Source organism: Macrotis lagotis, chromosome 8, assembly GCF_037893015.1.
Source record: "Macrotis lagotis isolate mMagLag1 chromosome 8, bilby.v1.9.chrom.fasta, whole genome shotgun sequence".
NCBI classification, from domain to species: domain Eukaryota; kingdom Metazoa; phylum Chordata; class Mammalia; order Peramelemorphia; family Peramelidae; genus Macrotis; species Macrotis lagotis.
In genome coordinates this window covers 18885945-18905951 of record NC_133665.1, presented here as the reverse complement: position 1 = coordinate 18905951, position 20007 = coordinate 18885945, and the positions used below count along the sequence as shown (strand labels likewise).

The 20007-nt window shown below is 34.0% G+C and overlaps 1 protein-coding gene across 4 annotated transcripts in view; it reads right to left on the bottom strand.

Annotated features, from left to right (window-relative positions):
* Nucleotides 1-678: 678 nt before the first annotated feature.
* The window catches only part of GSPT1 (G1 to S phase transition 1), a 46290-nt gene continuing 26961 nt past the window's right edge, over nt 679-20007 (bottom strand). For 2 of the 4 annotated variants that reach the window (XM_074196458.1, XM_074196457.1), the window contains exons 2-15: nt 16026-16070; nt 15878-15919; nt 14869-15099; nt 14081-14114; nt 13142-13219; nt 10677-10857; nt 8661-8815; nt 8057-8197; nt 7517-7610; nt 6871-6951; nt 4247-4420; nt 3270-3359; nt 2796-2964; nt 679-1182 (exon numbers count right to left, since the gene is read on the bottom strand). In XM_074196458.1, the coding sequence (XP_074052559.1) occupies nt 1130-1182; nt 2796-2964; nt 3270-3359; nt 4247-4420; nt 6871-6951; nt 7517-7610; nt 8057-8197; nt 8661-8815; nt 10677-10857; nt 13142-13219; nt 14081-14114; nt 14869-15099; nt 15878-15899 (1503 nt within the window). In that variant the 5' untranslated portion in view covers nt 15900-15919; nt 16026-16070 and the 3' untranslated portion in view covers nt 679-1129. Of the gene's footprint in view, nt 1183-2795; nt 2965-3269; nt 3360-4246; nt 4421-6870; nt 6952-7516; nt 7611-8056; nt 8198-8660; nt 8816-10676; nt 10858-13141; nt 13220-14080; nt 14115-14868; nt 15100-15877; nt 15920-16025; nt 16071-17869; nt 17921-20007 lie in introns of all 4 variants that reach the window. The other 2 variants (XM_074196455.1, XM_074196454.1) reach the window with 2 other exon arrangements.

Here is a 20007-nt window from a genome sequence, read left to right as displayed (position 1 = left end):
ATCTGTATGTGCAAATTTTTATGATTATAAATATTTGCTAGTTGATTTTCTCAATTCATATTTAGCTCTAAACAGCAAGGATTATCCAGCCTTCAAAGTTACCAATACAGTGAGTGAACTGAGTAACTTGTAAGAACTGGCATTTTTCACTGATGCAGTTTTCAAATTCAATACAGCTTCTATAAATATTTAATAGAGGCACTTCATGCCAGATCTTGCAAGTTTTATTTTTTTGTGAAATCCAATGATTTAATTGGTTACTAGATTTTTTACAGAGGGGAAGAATTTTCATTATGTTTTACCTATAAAACCACAGAATGATGTTTGTCATTTCGAAACAAACTTCATGTATCTAAGAAATCAATCAAGCAAAGAAACCTAAATATTTTTTGGCAGAAAATAAAAACTGACATAAAGCTAATAAAGCAGTATCATATTTCAACAAAGATATTTTAGTTTTATGAATGTACTAAATACTGAAAGGGACAAAACGAATTTTTTTTTCCTTTTACAACCCTGGAAGTTGTTTGTAAATGCCTCATTTAAAACAGTGGGTGGATGGGTGGGGTAGTTTAGAAAAATCCAAGTAATAAAATGTATTCAATTACTTGGAAAGTTAAAAAGCTAATGCAACAGTGTTACATCCAGATAAAAAACATTATTCAAAAGCAATTCAAATACCGAAAAGGATTTCAAATTGAATATTTTATTAACATGGTAGTTGTCTTTGTAACATGTGCACACACACTCGCACACTCTGAATGATCTGCCTGGAAAAAAGATGTCTAAATATGCCTAAGGGGAAAATTAAAAATAAAAAATTCCTTTAGGTTTTCATTATTGTAGGCAATTATGTCCACATCACTTACAAAGCTATTGCCGAATCTGTCCAAGGAAGCAGAATTTGGGAGGAGAAAAAAAAAAACTTTTGGGGAAATTCAACAGTGGCATAGCAGAGCTCTCAATATGAGAAAGCTGACATAATGTGGACTTTTGCTGTGAAATTTGTCTTTGCAAAATATGGGGAGAAGTTTATCAATGGGCAGAAAATAAGAGAAGGCGGTGTGAAGTAGGCTTTTGCAGAGTCAATTTTCCTCACAGTATTGTGCAGGGTCATCAAGAAAAATGCTTAGTCCTTCTCTGGAACCAGTTTCAGAACTTTTCCAATTGCAATGGTCTTTCCTAAAAGACAATAACAACAATGACAAAATAAAAATAAAAAACCACCTTTTCATTAACAATCTAAACAAATTACAAAAATCATTTCTGACCTCCTGAGGTCACATTTTTCAATACTAAATCAACTTAAGAAAAATTTAAGTCCAAAGGAATAACTTCTTATGTTATGAAATTTGCTATGGTAAGCAACTGTGAATGTCAGAATTTATAGTGTAAAAATTATTCAAAAGGTTTACTAACATCTTAAGTTAACAAGAGAATTTCTAAATATAAAATTTTAGATAACATATATAAGTGGTTAAACAACAATGGGTAGACCCAAAAGATGTAATCTCTATCACTAGAACTTTGTGTGAAATAACTATTGATTTATATAACACAGAGGGAACATATATAGTCTTGTGGAGATCACCACCCCCTTTTTTCCCTGGAAATTTAGTAGAATATAACAAAAAACATTATAACCACCAATATGAACTTCTAGAAGAAAATAGTACTGAATCAAGTAGGCCTAAAAATCTAATCTTTTCGATCTTCACTTATGTCTACCTATCCTGACCACAAGTGGACAAAGGGAACGTTTCAACATTCCACTACAATTCATTTTTCTATATGTTCCTGTTTAAGTTTTTGAAGCCTTTTACAACCTGATCTCAACTTACCTTTCTAGCCTCATTTATATAGTACCGTGCTGTTGTGGGATTTGTGTCGCCTACCTGTGACTCCCACCACTGTTCCTTCTCTCTTCACTTTCTTTAAAACTCAGCTCAAGTATCACATCCCACGTGAAGTTTTTCCTGAATCCCCCACCCCAGCTACTGTCCTACCTGCTCAAAAACTGCCTTTATTCTATATATATTATATTTGTCTGACAAAATGTAAGCTCCTTGGAGGCCAAGGTGGTTCCATACTTAACTATCCCTTGTACGTGGCATATTATCTGACATAGGCAAATACTTAATAAATGCTTGTTGATAAACTGATAACATACCAAGATTATTTTTACAAAGAACTGTAAAGTAACAGTGGTAAAGAGAAACTGACCTATCATGTCCCTATATCTTGAGACACAAATGTACAGTTTTAATTTAAAGATCATCAATGAGGTGAAATATATAGATGATGAAGAGTTAAATTATCCTATAATGCACTATTCAAAACTGGTTAATTTAAAAAAATTTCTTTTAGTCACAAAAGGCAAACTAAAGGTATTAGCAGATAAAATTTTTGACAGCATATGAAATTTTTAAATATTTTGTGCTTCTGGAATCATTTTAAATTTCAATTCTAAACCACCCAAAACAGCTAAATTATCACAGATGCATGCTTTATTTACTCTATAATTTATGAAGTAGACACAGAAGTTATGGGTTCTAGTGACAATTCATCTGTTAGTCATTAACTGTTACTTCAAACAAATCACTATACCCTTTTCTTACCAATAAAAGGTAGATTTAAATAGATGAAGATAAAGTTTTTTTCCAATTCTAATAATGTTTGGTCGCAAGTTCTCTCTGAAACCACACTAATTCAGGATTCTAATGATGACTTTTACTAAATCATAAGAATTTAGAAGATCAAAGAGTTATAAAAATTTTATTTTTTAGCCCTCTTACCCTCATCTCTTAAGGTAAAACGACCCATCTGAGGGAAATCTTTGAAGGTCTCAAGGCAGATGGTTCCTGCTGTCCTTAAACGGGCAATGCATACTTGATCTTGTTTGACAAAACGTGGTCGTGTCTTACTTTTTTCTCCTGATTTTTTGTCTACCAAGCAGATTAAGGCCTATCCAAAACACAGAAGCTTTACATCAAACCAGATAAATAAATATTCTATATTTAATAAAGAAAAAATAAATTGGATTAATATCCACTAATTCCCCCCAAAACACACACACACACACACACACACCCTCAGTCATGTGCCTTAACTTCAAAAATACTTAACAATCCCTGCAAGAATTTCAAAATCAAAAACACTCTCCAAACATCCAAAAATTGTCACAATCAATTCTGGAAGAATTATATCAACAGCTATCTTTTCATAGTGACTAACAATCATAGTTGTGTTTTACTTCATTACAAACTCACTGTTATCTCGACTTCTTCGATACAGGTATGAATGTGCAGCACCGCATTATAACCTGGGCAGATGATGGATTTGTGCTCAATAATCACTATCTGAAAAGCAACACAAAGTTCATTACTATTTCTCTATGTTTATTTGTGGGGTTTTTTTGTGTGTTTTTTTTAGTTTTTTGCAAGGCAAATGGGGTTAAGTGGCTTGCCCGCCCAAGGCCACACAGCTAGCTAATTATTAAGTGTCTGAGACCGGATTTGAACTCAGGCACTCCTGACTCCAGGGCTGGTGTTCTATCCACTGCGCCACCTAGCTGCTCCCTCTCTATGTTTAAAGGCAGCAAAGAGACAGTAAAGTGCAGTCTCGGATACAAAATCTGGTACTAATTAACCTACCATTAATAGCAGAATGACTTTGGGCTTCTAGTCACTCAACATAAATTGTTCCTTGCAATGAAAAGTGATTTTAAAGGCTACTTATGGCAAATGTAGTTTTAAAGGTAGGTAGACGATGGCACACTGATGATTTTTCCCAATACAAATTAAATAGGTCAAAAATTTGTAGCAATAAAATGACTTGAGGGTAGGTAAAAAAAAAAACTGAACTAGAAAGCAAGAGTTGGGTTCATTTGTAATGCTACCTGACTTAGCCATTTACTTACTACTTGATCCCAAAGTCAAATAAGGTCTCTAAAATTTAGTTTCCTAATTTATTTACCCCTTTTCCCTGTCTAACAGGGGTTCGTTGGATCAAGTTAATAAGCACTTTCTAAAAGTCAAAAGCAAAGTAAAAATTAAAATCTAGAGTTTTTTGAGAAATGGCATTGGTGACTAATGTGGGTTATATTAGACAAAAAGAAAGACATTATACATTTAGAATGTTTTGAACATTTTTTGTACCATACTGCAAATATAAATAAAATATATAATAGTTAGAAAATAGTACTGAGTAATTAGATTTGTGTAGTGATATGTGCATTTGCATTTACCTGGGCATCAAATGTGCGTCCAGAATGACAAAGATTATTAGGATCACAAAGTATGAATCCTGGAAGAATTTCTTCTTCTTCAATTCCCTTCAGTCTAATCTTGAGATTTTCACCTGGGGCTACAGAATCAGTTTCTACATCATCAGAAAGGATTCCAAGAACTTCCACGTTGTGCTTAAAGAAATCAAGATTGAATTTTTTTGATATTTGAAAACTTGCTTGTTACCTTATGATTCATAATATTACATATGAATACTTTCTTAAATCTCATAACTTGTTTTTTAACATGCTGATTAAGCAATAAAAAGTATCTGTTTATTGAAAAGATTATTCCAATGTTGGAAATAAAACAATATACCAACAAAACTGCCAATCAATATATAAAAAAACTCCTCACATGTAAATCAAAGTATACCTGGCATAAATAATAACAAATGCTTGTTGCATTATTCTAATACTGTTCAAAAGAGAAATCATGGCTAATATTTATGTATTGACTCTTCCATTATAAAGCTCCTAATTTACACTTAATTATTAGATCTCTATCATGAATGCAAGTGGCAATACAGTGGCAATCTTCTAAGATTCAACTTCTTTAATCCTATGGCACACTTCCAATGTCTATTGGTTCCCCATAATCTAAATATCTGCATTTTTTGAAGGCTTTTCAGATGTTTAAGTTTAAAAACAGAGCAGATGAAAAAATAATCAGTAGTATGGAAGCAATATCCTTTCAAAATGTTATCCTTGTATTAATGAAGAATTAAATAAAAAGGGATATTAAAAAAGGACCTTTGTAAAATTCTGAATCATTCATTTTCCATACCCAAACCTCTTTAAAGGCAATTTTCAGCCTCTCCCACCCACCATGATTCTACAAAGAAAACAAGGCAAGGACATTTATTTCTTTTCAAATGTTCAAATGGATTATACTCAACTGTCTACCTTAAGGGAGTAAAGGGGTCGACACTAACAACCCCACCACACAGAAGTGTAACAAGAAATCTTTACTTACTATTTTATGCTCAACTAATCCAGCACCACCCCCACACACAAATGTCCTTTAATGGTTAAGACCAATGGAGCTAATCTAAAGGTGATGTGAATCTTTATCTCGAGATTCCTTTGTCAAATGTGGGTCTGAGTCAAACAACTTCTTCAAATATGAAGGGTTATTATACTGAGGATGGTGACCAGCTGTTCTCCATCTCCACTGAGGATAGAACAAGAGGAAATGGGCTTAAGCTGCAGCATGAAGGATTTAAATTAAATATAAGGAAGAATTTCCAGATAGAGGATTATTAAACATTGGAATGGGTTCCTATGTGAGATGGTATCATCTCCTTTCTCAGACTTCTAATTCTCTGATATGTTTGGGTAATTTGAGGTGTGACTCTGGCAGAAGTCAGGGAAATATACTAAGTGAACTTTCAAGGTTTCCTCAAGACATATGATTAAGGTATAGATTAATGTGCATTAAATGATGGACTAACATTAATAACCCTTTTCCTATCTATACATTCATCTCAGAAACAGGCATGATTTGTCTAACCAGAAAAAAGTATCCTTTGACTATAAGGAATTCTGATATAAAGGATAAAAAACTTTTCCAATTCAAGTATTCCAATTCAAAGGCTAATTATTCACTCATTTATTTAGTATTTGATAGTTTTGCAGTTTTGACACACAATTTATATTGTTGTACAATAAGATTACATGACTTCTTGCTTAAAGAGAGAAAGGAGTTACAATTTGGGGATATGGTCAATGGAACACTAGAACAGAACTAATTTTGAACTTAGAAAAGGTTTTAGGTCAGTCATTGAAAGCTTAAAAATTAAGACTGGTATTCTTACTGGTTTTTAGGTGTATAAAGTTCCCTGCAATTATTAGTCTGCACCATTACTAGGTTCATAGTTACTACTAAGTATCAATTTAGTACAATGACAATTCATTGAGTGGTTACTTTTAAATTCCATACATTCAGAATAACAATGCAGAGATCATAATTGAAATAATAAATTTGTAGGTAGAAAATTGGTATTATGGGCTGGCAGTATTTATGTAGGAATAAGACTTTTTAAACTCACGGGTTACGTGGCCATTAATTCAAACACTAACTAGAAAGCACATTATTTAAACTATAATAAAATATTCCGTTCTAGGGTTTGGTATTGCTAACTATTTTGGAATTATCAAGGTACTCCATTAGGATCATGGCCAATCTCTGAAATCACAAGAATATGAACCTATTAGAATCAACTAACAGTACAGTTTATATGGCAGTTGTAGACACTGTACCTACTACATCTTAACTATATTATAGTAAAAGGTATATTTACCAAGGTTAAGATGCTGATGGAAATTTTCTACTGTATTGCTTTTAAACAGAATGACACCTAGCCATAGCTCCATCAATTTCCACCCTTGCCAATTTCACTCATTTCTTTTTCTCTTCCCAAAGACTGATGAAACATTCATCTGAATGAAATGTGAATTTTCTTTTGATTTGTAGCCACTAGATCTTGATATATTCATGTTCCAAATCTTTATTGATATTTTCAAGAAAAACTAAATGGAATACAGCATTACAACTTTCATGGAAGAATACTTTTCATTCTTACCTTGTTTGGCATCATCACAAGCTGCTGTCCTTTACAAATAGAGCCTGATTCCAGCTTTCCCAGGACCACAGTGCCCATATCCTTTAGAAATAATTTTTTAAAAATTAGATATATAAGCATAATTTATTGGTTACATTTTCAACTTTAATTACTTTTTTACAAAGTAATGGATAATCAGACTAATTACTATAAAACAATCATTAGGGCTGAATGAAAAGGGAAAATGAACTGAGTAAAGCATCTCAAATTTGAAATAGGACATTCTCAAAATTTTTGAACGAATACAATCAATTCTTTGAGAAATATTTTGTGCTACTGTATACAAATTATTAATAAGAGCAACTTCAGGATTTAAAGAATCAAAATGACATACTAAAATCCCAAGAAATAATACAATACAATCTTTTGCTTATTTTTTGCAAAGCAGTGGGGTTAAATGACTTGCCCAAAGCCACACAGCTAGGTAATTATTAAGTGTCTGAGGTTGAATTTGAACTCAGGTACTCCTGATTCCAGGGCCAATGCTCTTTCCAATGCACCAACCTAGCTGTCCCCAATGCTTTGTTTAGATTTCTTTATGCTACTTTGTTAGCTGAAACAACTCTGAACTAAGAAGCCCCCATCTAACCCTGGTCTTTCTCAATACCTTGTATTTATCCACAATGGGCAGTCTGATTGGTCCATCAACTGATCTGTTGAAGTTTGGCAAATTATCCAGATATGGAATAAATGGTAATCCACTGAAAAGATAGAAAAGAACAATTAACAGTTTTGACCAATAAAACAAGTCAAAAAAGTTATATAAATTAAGAGATGATCTGGTATTGGTAACTTATGCAAAAAGATAAGCACTAATTGCTATAACAATATTTTTTTTATTAATTTCAAATAGCTTTTTCACTTACATTTATTACTATTTTCCACAGATTGGTTCCAAGCACAACTTAAACATTTTACAGTGTAGGTGTTTTACACACATAATATTTAAATCTCATAATCTTGTGAAACAAGGAGTATATACACTCCATTTTATGAATATATTCATATATTAGAATATATTGTAAATATATTTCCCAAGGTCTTGTATTTAAAGGATAAGGGAGACGAACTTACTTCAAAATTTATGACAATAGTGGATAAATCATAACTCTACACAGTCACTTTCCTTAGTCTTAAAAATACTTACATATACCAAGGACAGAAATCTGATTGCTCTTTAAGGTTTGCACCAGTCAATCCGGAGCAGGGCATGAAATGTATATCCTTTTTGGGATTGAAGCCAACTTTTTTCAAAAATGGCACCAATTTTTCTTTACATTCTTCATATCTGCAAATAGTTATTAAAATTTGTCACTTGTGGAAAAGATTATATAACATTTCATCATTCAGGGAAATTCCAAAAGAAGCCCCAAATAGTCCTCAGAGGCTCATGAATAGTTTTAAAGTTTTTGAAAACTTGGTTTATACAAGCTATCCTATCAATAAGTAGTAAATGAGAAATAAGATTCCACCTCAGTATGATAAGATTAGGACAAATGTTGATGGGACAAAAATCAATAAATGCTAAAGTGATTGTGGGAATACAAGTACATTAATGTAAAACTGTGAATTCAACCAACTAAACCAGAAAATAATTTGAATCACACTTTTTAAAAGTACCTAAAACTATATAAACTTAACCAAACTATATTTCTGTGACCCAGAAATGCCACTAGGAGATCAAAGAAAAGTCCCAGAGAAATACACACCAAGATAGCAGAAAAAAAAAAAAGAATATAAGCTTTATTTACCTTTCATTGCTCCAATTTACTGTTGGGTCATCCATCTTATTAATAAGCACTATTAAGTGTTTTACACCTGCTGTTTTTGCCAACATAGCATGTTCTCTTGTCTGGCCTCCTTTTTCAAATCCAGTTTCAAACTCTCCTTTCCGGGCAGAGATTACCTATTCCAAGAAAACAATCAACAAGTTTTTCTTTACTACATACATTTCCAATTTGAAAATGTTATATACTTCAGTTATACTACAATCTGCCATTAAGAAACTAGGACAGGGGCGGCTAGAGGGTGCAGGGATAAAGCACTGGCCCTGGAGTCAGGAGTACCTGAGTTCAAATCTGGCCTCAGACACTTAATAATTACCTAGCTGTGTGGCCTTGGGCAAGCCACTTAAACCCATTTGCCTTGCAAAAACCTAAAAAAAAAAAAAATGGCTAAAACTAAAAACTAAAGCAAACAAAAAAACTAGAACAAAAATAAGGAAGACTATCCTTAAGAATATTACCTACCACCACTCTATTATAAGGTAGGTCATTGACACCTGCCTAGACTTTTGTAATAACTTTCTATTTTTTGCCACTTCCAATTTCTTTTTTTTCAAACCACCCATCACCTTCATTACAGAATAATCTTACTCAATGACTCTCTATTATTGCCAATTGAATAAAATGCTATTCTTTGCAAGACATTTTCCCCAGCTTTCTCTTACAGATTAAGATACAGAATAGTTTGGTTTCACTCTGTACTTTTGCTGTTTTTTTAATGCTTGGAACATCCTCACTCCCAATTCAGCTAACAACTTCCTTTCATGTTTTTAAAAATCTAATTCAAATAGGATCTTTTCCATGAACTCTTCCCTGACATTCAATCCTATCTATCCTCAAGCCTCAACGTTTCCCTTTGGACTTCGCAAGGTACTTCTGCAATTAACGAACTCACAGAATACAGAGTAGTAGTGTTAATTCCATTTGTGTCTGATGCCTCTACTAGATCATGACCTTCTTTAAGGAGAGATTCCACCCAGCACCCAGCACAGTCCTCTGAGCCCAGTAGGTGTTTAACGTTTGTTATGTTTGTAGTTGTTACCAAATAATATTCAGATACTCATTACTCAGGAAATTTGACCTCTACAGAAGCCAAAAAAAAAAAAAAAAAGCTTCTATGAAGATTGTTCTTATTAAAGCTCTTGTGTTTAGCTTAGTCCAAGTAACACACTTTGGAGAAGAAGTGCTTATGTGTCTGCTAAATCCAAACAAAATGTTAATAAGATGTGTACATATACATATACATACTATCATGCAGACAAATCTGCCCAAAACCTTGTTAAAAAAAAATAAAGGTTTTTTTTTTAATTAGGAAAATATTTCTTGGGGGTAGCTAGGTGAAGACAGTGGATAGAGCACCTGCCCTGGAGTCAGAAGGACCTGAGTTCAAATCCAGCCCCAGACACTTAATAATTTCCTAGCTGTGTGGCCTTGGGCAAGCCACTCAACCCCAATTTGCCTCACAAAAACCTAAAAAGAATATTTCTTCCAGCACCCCCCACCAGTATAGTTTATTGATTCATACTGAATCTGAGGCTTAACCACTGACCATTTCAACAATATGATTAATATAATGTAACATTTCTCAAACTATTCTGCCCAGGTCTTATTCATGTTTCACTTGATTGGGGGTTGGGCATTTGTTATGTTCAAAGCACTATATTAGGTGCTTTGTGGAAGCTGTCCCACAGAACATATGGAGATGTACAAAACACTCAATTATAAAGAAATAATTTCTCGGAGGTTCTGATCTACTACTATATAAAACTAAATTGGAAGCAGGGAAAGAAAGATCACAAATATGCACCCAGAAACCAATTCCAGTCATAAAATCATAATCATCAGATTCCTGGGAAAGAAATGATCTGAATACAGAGTTGGTGACTCTACCATTTGCCAATTTATTCATTAATGAACTCAAATCTCTGGAATTCAAACTAAATTGTGTAACAGAAAAAAATATTGACTGATACATTTTCTTACCAGCACAGCCAGATCAGCTTGAGAAGCACCACCAATCATATTTGGGACAAAACTCTTGTGCCCGGGGGCATCCAGGATGGTGAAGTGCTTCTTTTCTGTCTCAAAGTAAGCACGGCCCACTTCTACAGTTTTACCTTTGTCTCGTTCTTCCTGATTTGTATCTAAGGCCCATGACAAATACCTATGAAAAGTACAATTTGAAAGATAAATTATTTTTAAAACTGCACCCATTATGTAAGATTTTCTGCATACCATTTCCTTAAAAAATTTGCATACAAATATATGCTGGGGAGTAACAGAAATGTAATAACTGATAAGAATTGATATTCCCTACTTGGAATCATAGAAAACCTACCCCATCGTATTCCCTATATTTTTTTAGTTTTGTTTTTTTTTCTGCAAGGCAATGGGGTTAACTGGCTTGCCCAGGGCCACACAGCTAGGTAATTATTAAGTGTCTGAGGCCGGATTTGAACTCAGATACATACTCCTGACTTCAGCGCCAGTGTTCTATTCTCTGCTCTGCCTAGCCACTCCCCTATTCCCTCTTTAAAAGAAAGTCAGCTAGTGGCAGGTAGGTGGCGAAGTGGATAGAACATCAGCCTGGAGTCTGGAGGACCTAAGCTCAATTCCCGCCTCAGACACAACAATTACCTAGCTGTGTGACCTTGGCCAAGTCACTAACCCCAATGCCTTGTTAAAAAAAAAAGGTAGCTTACTAGTCATAGTAAAAGAAAGTTGTGGAGCCAGAGAGATCATATTGTGCACAACAAGGATAGTAGATAATACCTTTTCTTTCTCCAGTTGAATTAAGCAAACTGGGTTAAGTGACTTGTTAGAAAATCACAAAGCTAGAAAGTGAAGTCTAATTTGAAATCCTGGTCTTCTTGAATCCAGGCCTATGAGATTCCTAGAATTAAAGATACTTTCTCCAGCAAATTTATGTCTAAAGTTCAGAGATCAAAACTTTTTCTTCCACTCGACTAAAAAAACCTCAATGAAATGAGTAAGCTACTTGGCAAGAGCAGTATGTTTTATTTTTGCATATACTTTGCCAAATACAGAACACAAAGTTGGGAGGCAGTACAACATAGAAAAAACACTGGGAGGCAATGAAAAACAATGAATATGAAAAAAGTCAATAAAATGTTTGACTTTTATAAAATGACTCCGATTTTAAGGAAATCAGAAACAAAGGAACAATATACAGATATAATGACTACAACCATGAGGAAGAAGAAAGCATTAAATAGCAATATTTAAGATGATAAATTCATTAAATCATATAATTACACAACTAAGCTAGCAGCCCTGATATTTTCAAGTTCATAATTTCTTTGAAATTTTTTTATTATTTTTATTTTTGCTTAACTTATCAGGCGTTTGCTTTACTTGCTATTTGGTTGTTTATGGTAATTAATCTATTTTCTCAAAACAAGACTGAGTGGAGTGGCTAAGTGGCACAGTGGATAGAGCACCAGCCCTGGAGTCAGAAGTACCTGAGTTCAAATGTGGCCTCAGACACTTAATAATTTACCTAGCTGTCTGGCCTTGGCCAAGTCACTTAACCCCCCCTTGAAGTCAGGAGGACCTGAATTCAAATCCTGCCTCAGACAATTAATAATTGCCTAGCTGTGTGACCTTTGGCATGTCATTTAATCTCATTGCCTTAAATAAATAAAAAACTTAAAATGAATTCAAATTAAAATTCATTTGTCCACTGTGTAACCTGGGATAAGTCACTTGAACCATTGCCTTGCAAACCCCCATCCCCCCCAAATTGTGTGACTAACTGGGGATAATTATACATATATGTATAATTATGATAAAAGAACAATATAAAGGACAACCCACCGATAATTTCTGGGAGAAAAGCAAGGCTATTCACCAAAACATACAAGACTCCTGCTTTACAAATGTTTCTAAGTATGTTTGAATGTTAAACAATGACAAAATTTCTATCTACTCTGTGTACCAATTAGGATTTTAAATAATTATCCAGTGTCATGCCACTTTAATTCATGCTGAAGGAATACAAAATTCCATTTTCCTTTCAGTACTTGATGTACTTTGTGGAGTGTTGCCTCCCTCTCCATAAATGTTTCAAAGGATGATATAAATTGCATTTTTTTGCATTACCTCCCCACTGCCTTTTTCCACACAACTGGGGTGGATGGAGGAAAACCTAAACAAAAAGCAGCCAGGATTTTTTAAGCAAAAATCCAAAGTTTATACCTCTCAAAGAATTCTAAAGTTTAACAATAAACATATCAGTCTTTAAACAGATTTTTTTTTACCCACACATAACTCTTGAATTCAACAACTATTTCAACAGAAAGAAATGCTTAAATATAATTAGGCTATACTAACAGGCATCACAAAATTAGTCACTAGGGTCCAACACCTAGATAAAATTAAGTAAATTTTCAGTAGTTTTTCTATTACTATAATAAAAATTTCCATACCAAGTTTCTCTGTTTTTTTCTTTAGCTTCTCGTTCATATTTTTCAAGTGTTCTTTTGTCAACCATCCCCGTCAAATACCTGAAAAATACATGCGTATGTGCATATATTAAAACTTTCCAAGCAGTCAACAAAAGTTTAATTATTTTAAAGGTTTATTGCCAAGTTAATGGTGGGGGTAATGGGGGGAAGGTTCAACTATGTTCTTGATACTTAACAGGTAAAGAAAAGAATGCATTTCCCCATCTAATACTTCTACATCTAGTTTTTTAAAATCCACAAGTAAATTACATTCAAGTTGAGTAAAAAAAGTTCCAGTAAATGAATCAGTAATTTTGAATATTAAGTTTTTTAGACATTTATATAACAACACTAAGGGACTTTTTTCAGCATATAAACTAGTTTTTGAATTAAGAATGTCAAAAGTTGTGTAAAACTAAGAATTCAACTCTGGTTGAATTGATTTGGAGATAATTGAGGTTGGATAAGAACCTTCTCTGATGGGAACATTGTTTTAAAGTTGATTCTTAAGTAAGCTAGGAAGGGTTTGCTTAGTTTGAAGGTTTCCACCATTGAACATTGATAACATTAAAAAGATTTATTAAAAATACATTATGAGGGCAGCTAGGTGGTGTAGTGGATAAAGCACCGGCCCTGGAGTCAGGAGTACCTGAGTTCAAATCCAGCCTCAGACACTTAGTAATTACCTAGCTGTGTGGCCTTGGGCAAGTCACTTAACTCCATTTGCCCTGCAAAAAATAACACCTAAAAAAAATACATTACAAACTAGGGGGCAGGTAGATGGTACAGTGGATAGAGAACAGGCCCTGCAGTCAGGAGGACCTGAGTTCAAATCTGGCTATTGTGTGACCTTGGGCACAATGTAACCCCATTGCCTTACAAAAAAAAAATAATCAAACCAAAAATACATTATGAACTTACATTATTTGTCCTCCAATAGTTGATTTACCAGCATCTAACAAAAATAAAGAAATATAAACTATTAAAAACTTAAGTAAAAGTGGATACACATAATATCAAAAAGAATCACAATTATATCTTAGAAATTATGTAGAAACTATACATTGAGCATTACGGTTTAACTCACTTCTAATCACCTCTCTGTTAGATTTATACTTTCTTTTCAAATAATGTCTTCCAAGAATGTTAAAAGGGTACTGAGCTTTAATACCTTCTCCTTTTCTATTTCATGTTGCATTTGAACCTGGGCACTCTAAAATATACTCTTCAAATTATACAGGAAGGTAATCAAACCAAAAGTAAATCTTGGATCATAGCATTACAGTCCAATGATATTCTTGCCCCAGAAGCTATTGTAAAGGAGAAAGGAGAATTATTTGGGTAAATTGTTCCCTTAAGCTCCTGATAACAGAGCACAAGTGCAGCATGAACTGTATTTTTTTTTTTTTACTAATGTGATCTGTAAAAGCTGCATGAAAACAAGTGATGGGTGAGCACTGAGAAAATAAGCCTCCTTTTCCTCACACTCATTTCCATCCCCAGTTCTCCATCCAGATAACAAATAACGATGGAGAATATTTGAGTAAATATTTCTTTGGCTAGATAAGCAGACTCAAAGAATAAAAAAAAAAAAAATCCAAAGAATGTTGATATTAAATAGATTTAACTGAAATGACAATGACCTGAACAATATTTTCATGCAACTATAAAAATATCAATTCTCTAGCCTTCACTCATTTACAACTTACCTACATGCCCAATGAATACTACATTTACATGTTCTTTTTTAGGTGCACCTGGTGGTGCTACCACAGATTTAGGTTTTGGTATTTCTTCTTCCTCCTCCATCATCATCTCTGGGACACTCTCCTCTGGAGGCCCTCCATCTCCCAAAGAGCCACCCCCTGGCTCTGCTTCACTAGGTTCTTCTTTGTGCTCCCATGATTCTTCTGGGGACATTTCTGTCTCTCCATTTTCTACTGGAAGAAAGACAAATATCTATTATTTTTTTTAACTCTCATTTACAATGAACAATAGATGTTTTTATGAAGATATTCACTGGAAAATAATTTCATTTCATAATGTCCTGCGCTACATAAAAGCAGGTAACATCTCCACTTATTTCTGAATAGACTTAAAACTGTTGACTACTGACATCAGAAAGTTTTCAGAATTTATGACATTTCTATTTTAGCTTAGAAGCATTTTTATAAGGGGGAAAAATAGCAAAACTGAACATGAATTTAAAAATTTCTCATTGTAGACACCAGATATTCCAGTATGTTAAAATTCATTGAAAATGAATGTAACTTAAAACAAAAAAAGCAATTAAAAAGTAGGAACTGAATAGTAAATTCACCGGATATATTAATAAACTGTCATTTAAATCTGGTCTAAACTTCTATTAATACATTTGGGAATAAGAGAAAAACATTAATGAAATACCGAGTGTAAAACGGAAGTTTTGGCCAAAGTAAAATTGAACAAATATAAATATTTAAGTTGATTTAAACAGCATTTCACTTAGGCCTGCTATATTTGTGATCTTTATATTTACTACAGTACCATTTAAATCTACTAAAATCTTTCCAAAAACAATTGAACATAATATACATTCTACATATGCACTTAACAGTAAAGACTCAATTAAGTCAGTGCTCAATTTAGCCATTATAATATAACACTTACATTTGCATCTTAAATCTTGAGATTGAAAGTTTCATATTACTGTATTAATATGGTCAGAAAGTGTCTTACCAACAGGTTCTGAAACTTCCATGCTAACAGCTGAATTTGAACCTAAACAAGAAATTGAGATATAATGCACGTTTACCAAAAAATACCTATCCTTCCATCCCCAAAACAAACTACTTCAGATGAAAAGATTGAATAACAGAAAATTTACCTTCATACAACACTGACTGTTCTTCTTGAGAAGGTTCCACAGGTGCTGTTCAATAAAAACAAGTTCTTGTTAAAAATATACGGAGTCACTCAATTGTTTAATTTGCCAATATGCCCCCAATACTAATCTAAGTGCTACAAGTTTGGTAAGGGGACCATTAGCCATTATAGTGATTCCACAAACAATGTGCTTAAAGAATTTTAAATAGTTTAAATACAACTTCCTAATTTTTTATATTAATTGTTTTGCAAACTCTTTCTTACTATACAAATGAACTGTTGCCTAGGTTAGGTCTAATTATCATCAATTACTAGAATGTGAATTCTTGAGCAAGTAGAACTTAACAGGGGAGAAAACATATTTTGAACTGAAACAATCATTACTTCCTCATAAGTTTCCCTTTGTAAAAAAAGTTAAGCAAAAATAGTCTAATAGAGATTGCAACTGATAGCACATATACTATCACACAGAATTCAATGTCTACAGAAGTCAGTCTAGTTAAGGTACACATAAACTATTCCATAGTGCAATGAAACACATCTTTTGTAAAAGATACTGCTCTACATTAATTATACACTTTCTCCAACATTTGGAGAAGTGCTTTCTACACAACAATCTTGATTCTTCCTCATTTCCAATTCCATAGTTATGCAATAATCCATAGCTTCTATAACTGAGTTTCAAATCACAAATTCAGGTTTATTGTAGGAAATGAACAAGTTTCATTAAAAAAAAAATTAGAGAAGAACAGATCAAAAGAACTTTTAGATATGATCTACTTCAAGATCTTCATTTCATACTTGAATAAACTAAGAGCCAGGAAAGTGAAGCAACTTGCTCAATATCAAACTAATTGGAGGTAAAGAATATGAGCTGCAAAGGTATTATGAAAGTAAGATTCATCTGTTTTTTTATGAACCATATTTCATCACACACACATACACAGAAGAGCATGAGTATCATTCCTTTGTTTTGATGGCTAAAAAAACTCCCTCAAACTTTTTGCTACCACCTATAAAACCTTATTTCAAGGGGCAGCTAGGTGGCGCAGTGGATAAAGCACTGGCCCTGGAATCAGGAGTACCTGGGTTCAAATCCAGTCTCAGATACTTGATAATTACCTAGCTGTGTGGCCTTTGGCAAGCCACTTAACCCCATTTGCCTTGCAAAAAAAAACAAAAACAAAAACAAACTTATTTCAGAACTAATTTAATATTAAAATAACATAATAAAATCATTCAAAGAAAACTAATAAAATATTCTAATATGTCCTTTTTGCTGAGTAATAGTCTGGATCCCCAGGCTAAGACCACCCTTCTCTTTTTACTATCAGAAGATGTATTGTTTTCCAGAGCCCAGGAAGCAAGCTGTGTCCAGTGTCTAGCCTAACAAAGATTCTTTGAGGCTCACCCTCCGGATGATCTCAGTCACAGTAAAGTCCCAGAATTGTTCCCCACCAGCTTCAGGTGGTCCCTGTTTCCGTGTTTCATTCATGAAGTTTTGCTATGAATCAGACTTGCCTCATTGTTGGGGTTACAACTCATAACCACTATTGAGATTTGCTCACACTAAAAGCAGGTCGCCTACTAGAGGGGCTCCCAGTACATATGTCTAATGGCCCTCTTCCAATGGAATGAAGAAAGCTTTTGTTCATAACCATAGTTATTTCTTGAGTTTTATTTTATTTTTAGAGTTAACTGTGGTCTTGATAACCTGTGTGAGCTTTCTGGTTTTTTAGAGTTAACAAGAGTTGTGGGGCAGCTAGGTGGCGCAGTGGATAGAGCGCCAGTTCTGGAGTCAGGAGAACCTGAGTTCAAATTCTATCTCAGACACTTAATAATTACCTAGTTGTGTGGTCTTGGGCAAACCACTTAACCCCATTGCCTTGCAAAAACCTAAAAAAAAAAAAAAAAAAAAAAAAAAAAAAATCAAAAGATTTGCACAACATCTGGGATTCTGGTCATCTCAAGTTAATAACAAGACAAAGAGAAAATGTTTTCAAATACTCAGGTACCACTCCTAATTTAGCAACTGACTACTAATATATACTTCACAAAGTTCTATTCTGATACCCAAGAAGATGGTGCTGGATACTATTAAAGCTAGGCCAAGAGAGCATGACCTGAACAACAGACTAATTCTGCTGCCCAAGGAGCAGTAAGCCAGCAGGCTGACCACCTGGTAGTGAATTATTTAACCATTACAACTCATTAACAAAGACAGATACAATTATAAATGGCTCTCAGTCCTATGTGGCTCCAATCTGGGTTTTTTTTTGTGGCAAAATGGGGAAAAGGAGATAGAACTTTGAGACCTTTTATTAATGTTAACTTATCTAGCTGATACTACAAATGTAATATTCTAGCCTACTACTGAAGAAAGGAACTGTATTCATCTTAACATTCTCAATATAAACAAAACCAGAAAACAAAGAATATACAGAAAAATTAAAGGATGTTTAAGAGGCTTTCTTTGAGGAGGCTCTTAAAAGTTTGGTCATCTTGTATATCAGAGTTCATGATGTTATTTGCAAAAAGAATGCCACGAAAACAACTGGACAAAAAGAAAAATGGTCAAAGGATATGAACAAACAGTTCTGGATGAGAAGAGCCCAAGATGGTGGTTTTTGAGGCAACCCAGCTTCACTCCCTCAACATTCCCCTTAAAGCAACATTAAAAAACTGCCTCAAACCAAATTTTGGAGCAGCAGATCCAGCAAATGTTTGGTAAGACATTTTTTCCTAAGAAAAATCACAAGGTCAGCAGGAGTTTTTGACTGGGGTAGAAAACTGTCTGGTGTTCATTAAATGTATTGTCATGGGGAAGTGTAGCCACAGCAGCTGTTTTGATAGTTCTCAGTCCAAAGATAATAGTAAAGGGATCAGACAAATGATCAGAAAGAGAATAAAGGACCCATTATAGGCACTGAGGTGCAACTTTTTTGTCTATATGCAGTTTTGGGCCCCAGCTTTAGAGCAGAGGAATACTGGAGGTTGGTTGGAAGGAAAGGGTCCTGGGTCACAGTTCCAAAATAAAGACAGCACAAGAGCTTGTAAAGAGAGGATCAGAGGTCTTTCCTGGGTAAAGAGTAGGGAAAATACCAGGAGAGCAGAAACCACTTCTTTCCCAGGATCATACTATCTTGAAGCACCAAAACTTGCAGATTTCCAGAACTAGAATTAGCTCTAAAAACAGCAGCAGAAAAAAACCAAAGTTTGGCCTCCCCACCCCAATGTGAACAGAGTTCAATGTTAAAAAAGCAATTATACTGACAGGGAAAACCAAGACATAAACTTAATTAGAAAATAATGTGAAGTAAAACAGCATCAAGGAAAAATGCTTATTGACTCCAAGCCCAAGAAGAATTCCCAGAAAAATAATGAGATTAAGGCAGCTAAGTGGGGCAGTGATGGCCCTGGAGACAGGAGGACCTGAGTTCAAATCCAGCCTCAGATCCATAATTACCTAGCTGTGTGACCTTGGGCAAGTCCTTAACCCCACTGCCTTGCAAAAACAGAAAATAAAAGTAGTAAGAGGAAAAATGAGAAAAAAGAGAGTGATGAAAGAATGAAAAAAATATCATCTTATAAAAGCAGAAATGGCCTAATAATAAAAGAGGCACAAAAATACATGGCAGGGGGGAGAACTCCATTCCTTAAAAAGCAGAATAGACCAAAACTGAGGTATAAAAGGTCAATGAAGAAAATAAATCTTTAAAAATCAGAACTAATCAAGTGGAAACTAATGATTTCATAAGACATTAAGAAATAATGAAACATGGGGCAGCTAGGTGGCGCAGTGGATAGAGCCCCGGACCTGGAGTCAGTAGTATCTGAGTTCAAATCTAGCCTCAGATACTTAATAATAATTACCTAGCTGTGTGATCTTGGGCAAGCCACTTAACCCCATTGTCTTGCAAAAACTTAAAAGTGACATCTCATTGAAAAAACATGAAATTTAAGAATCATAGGACTTACTGAAA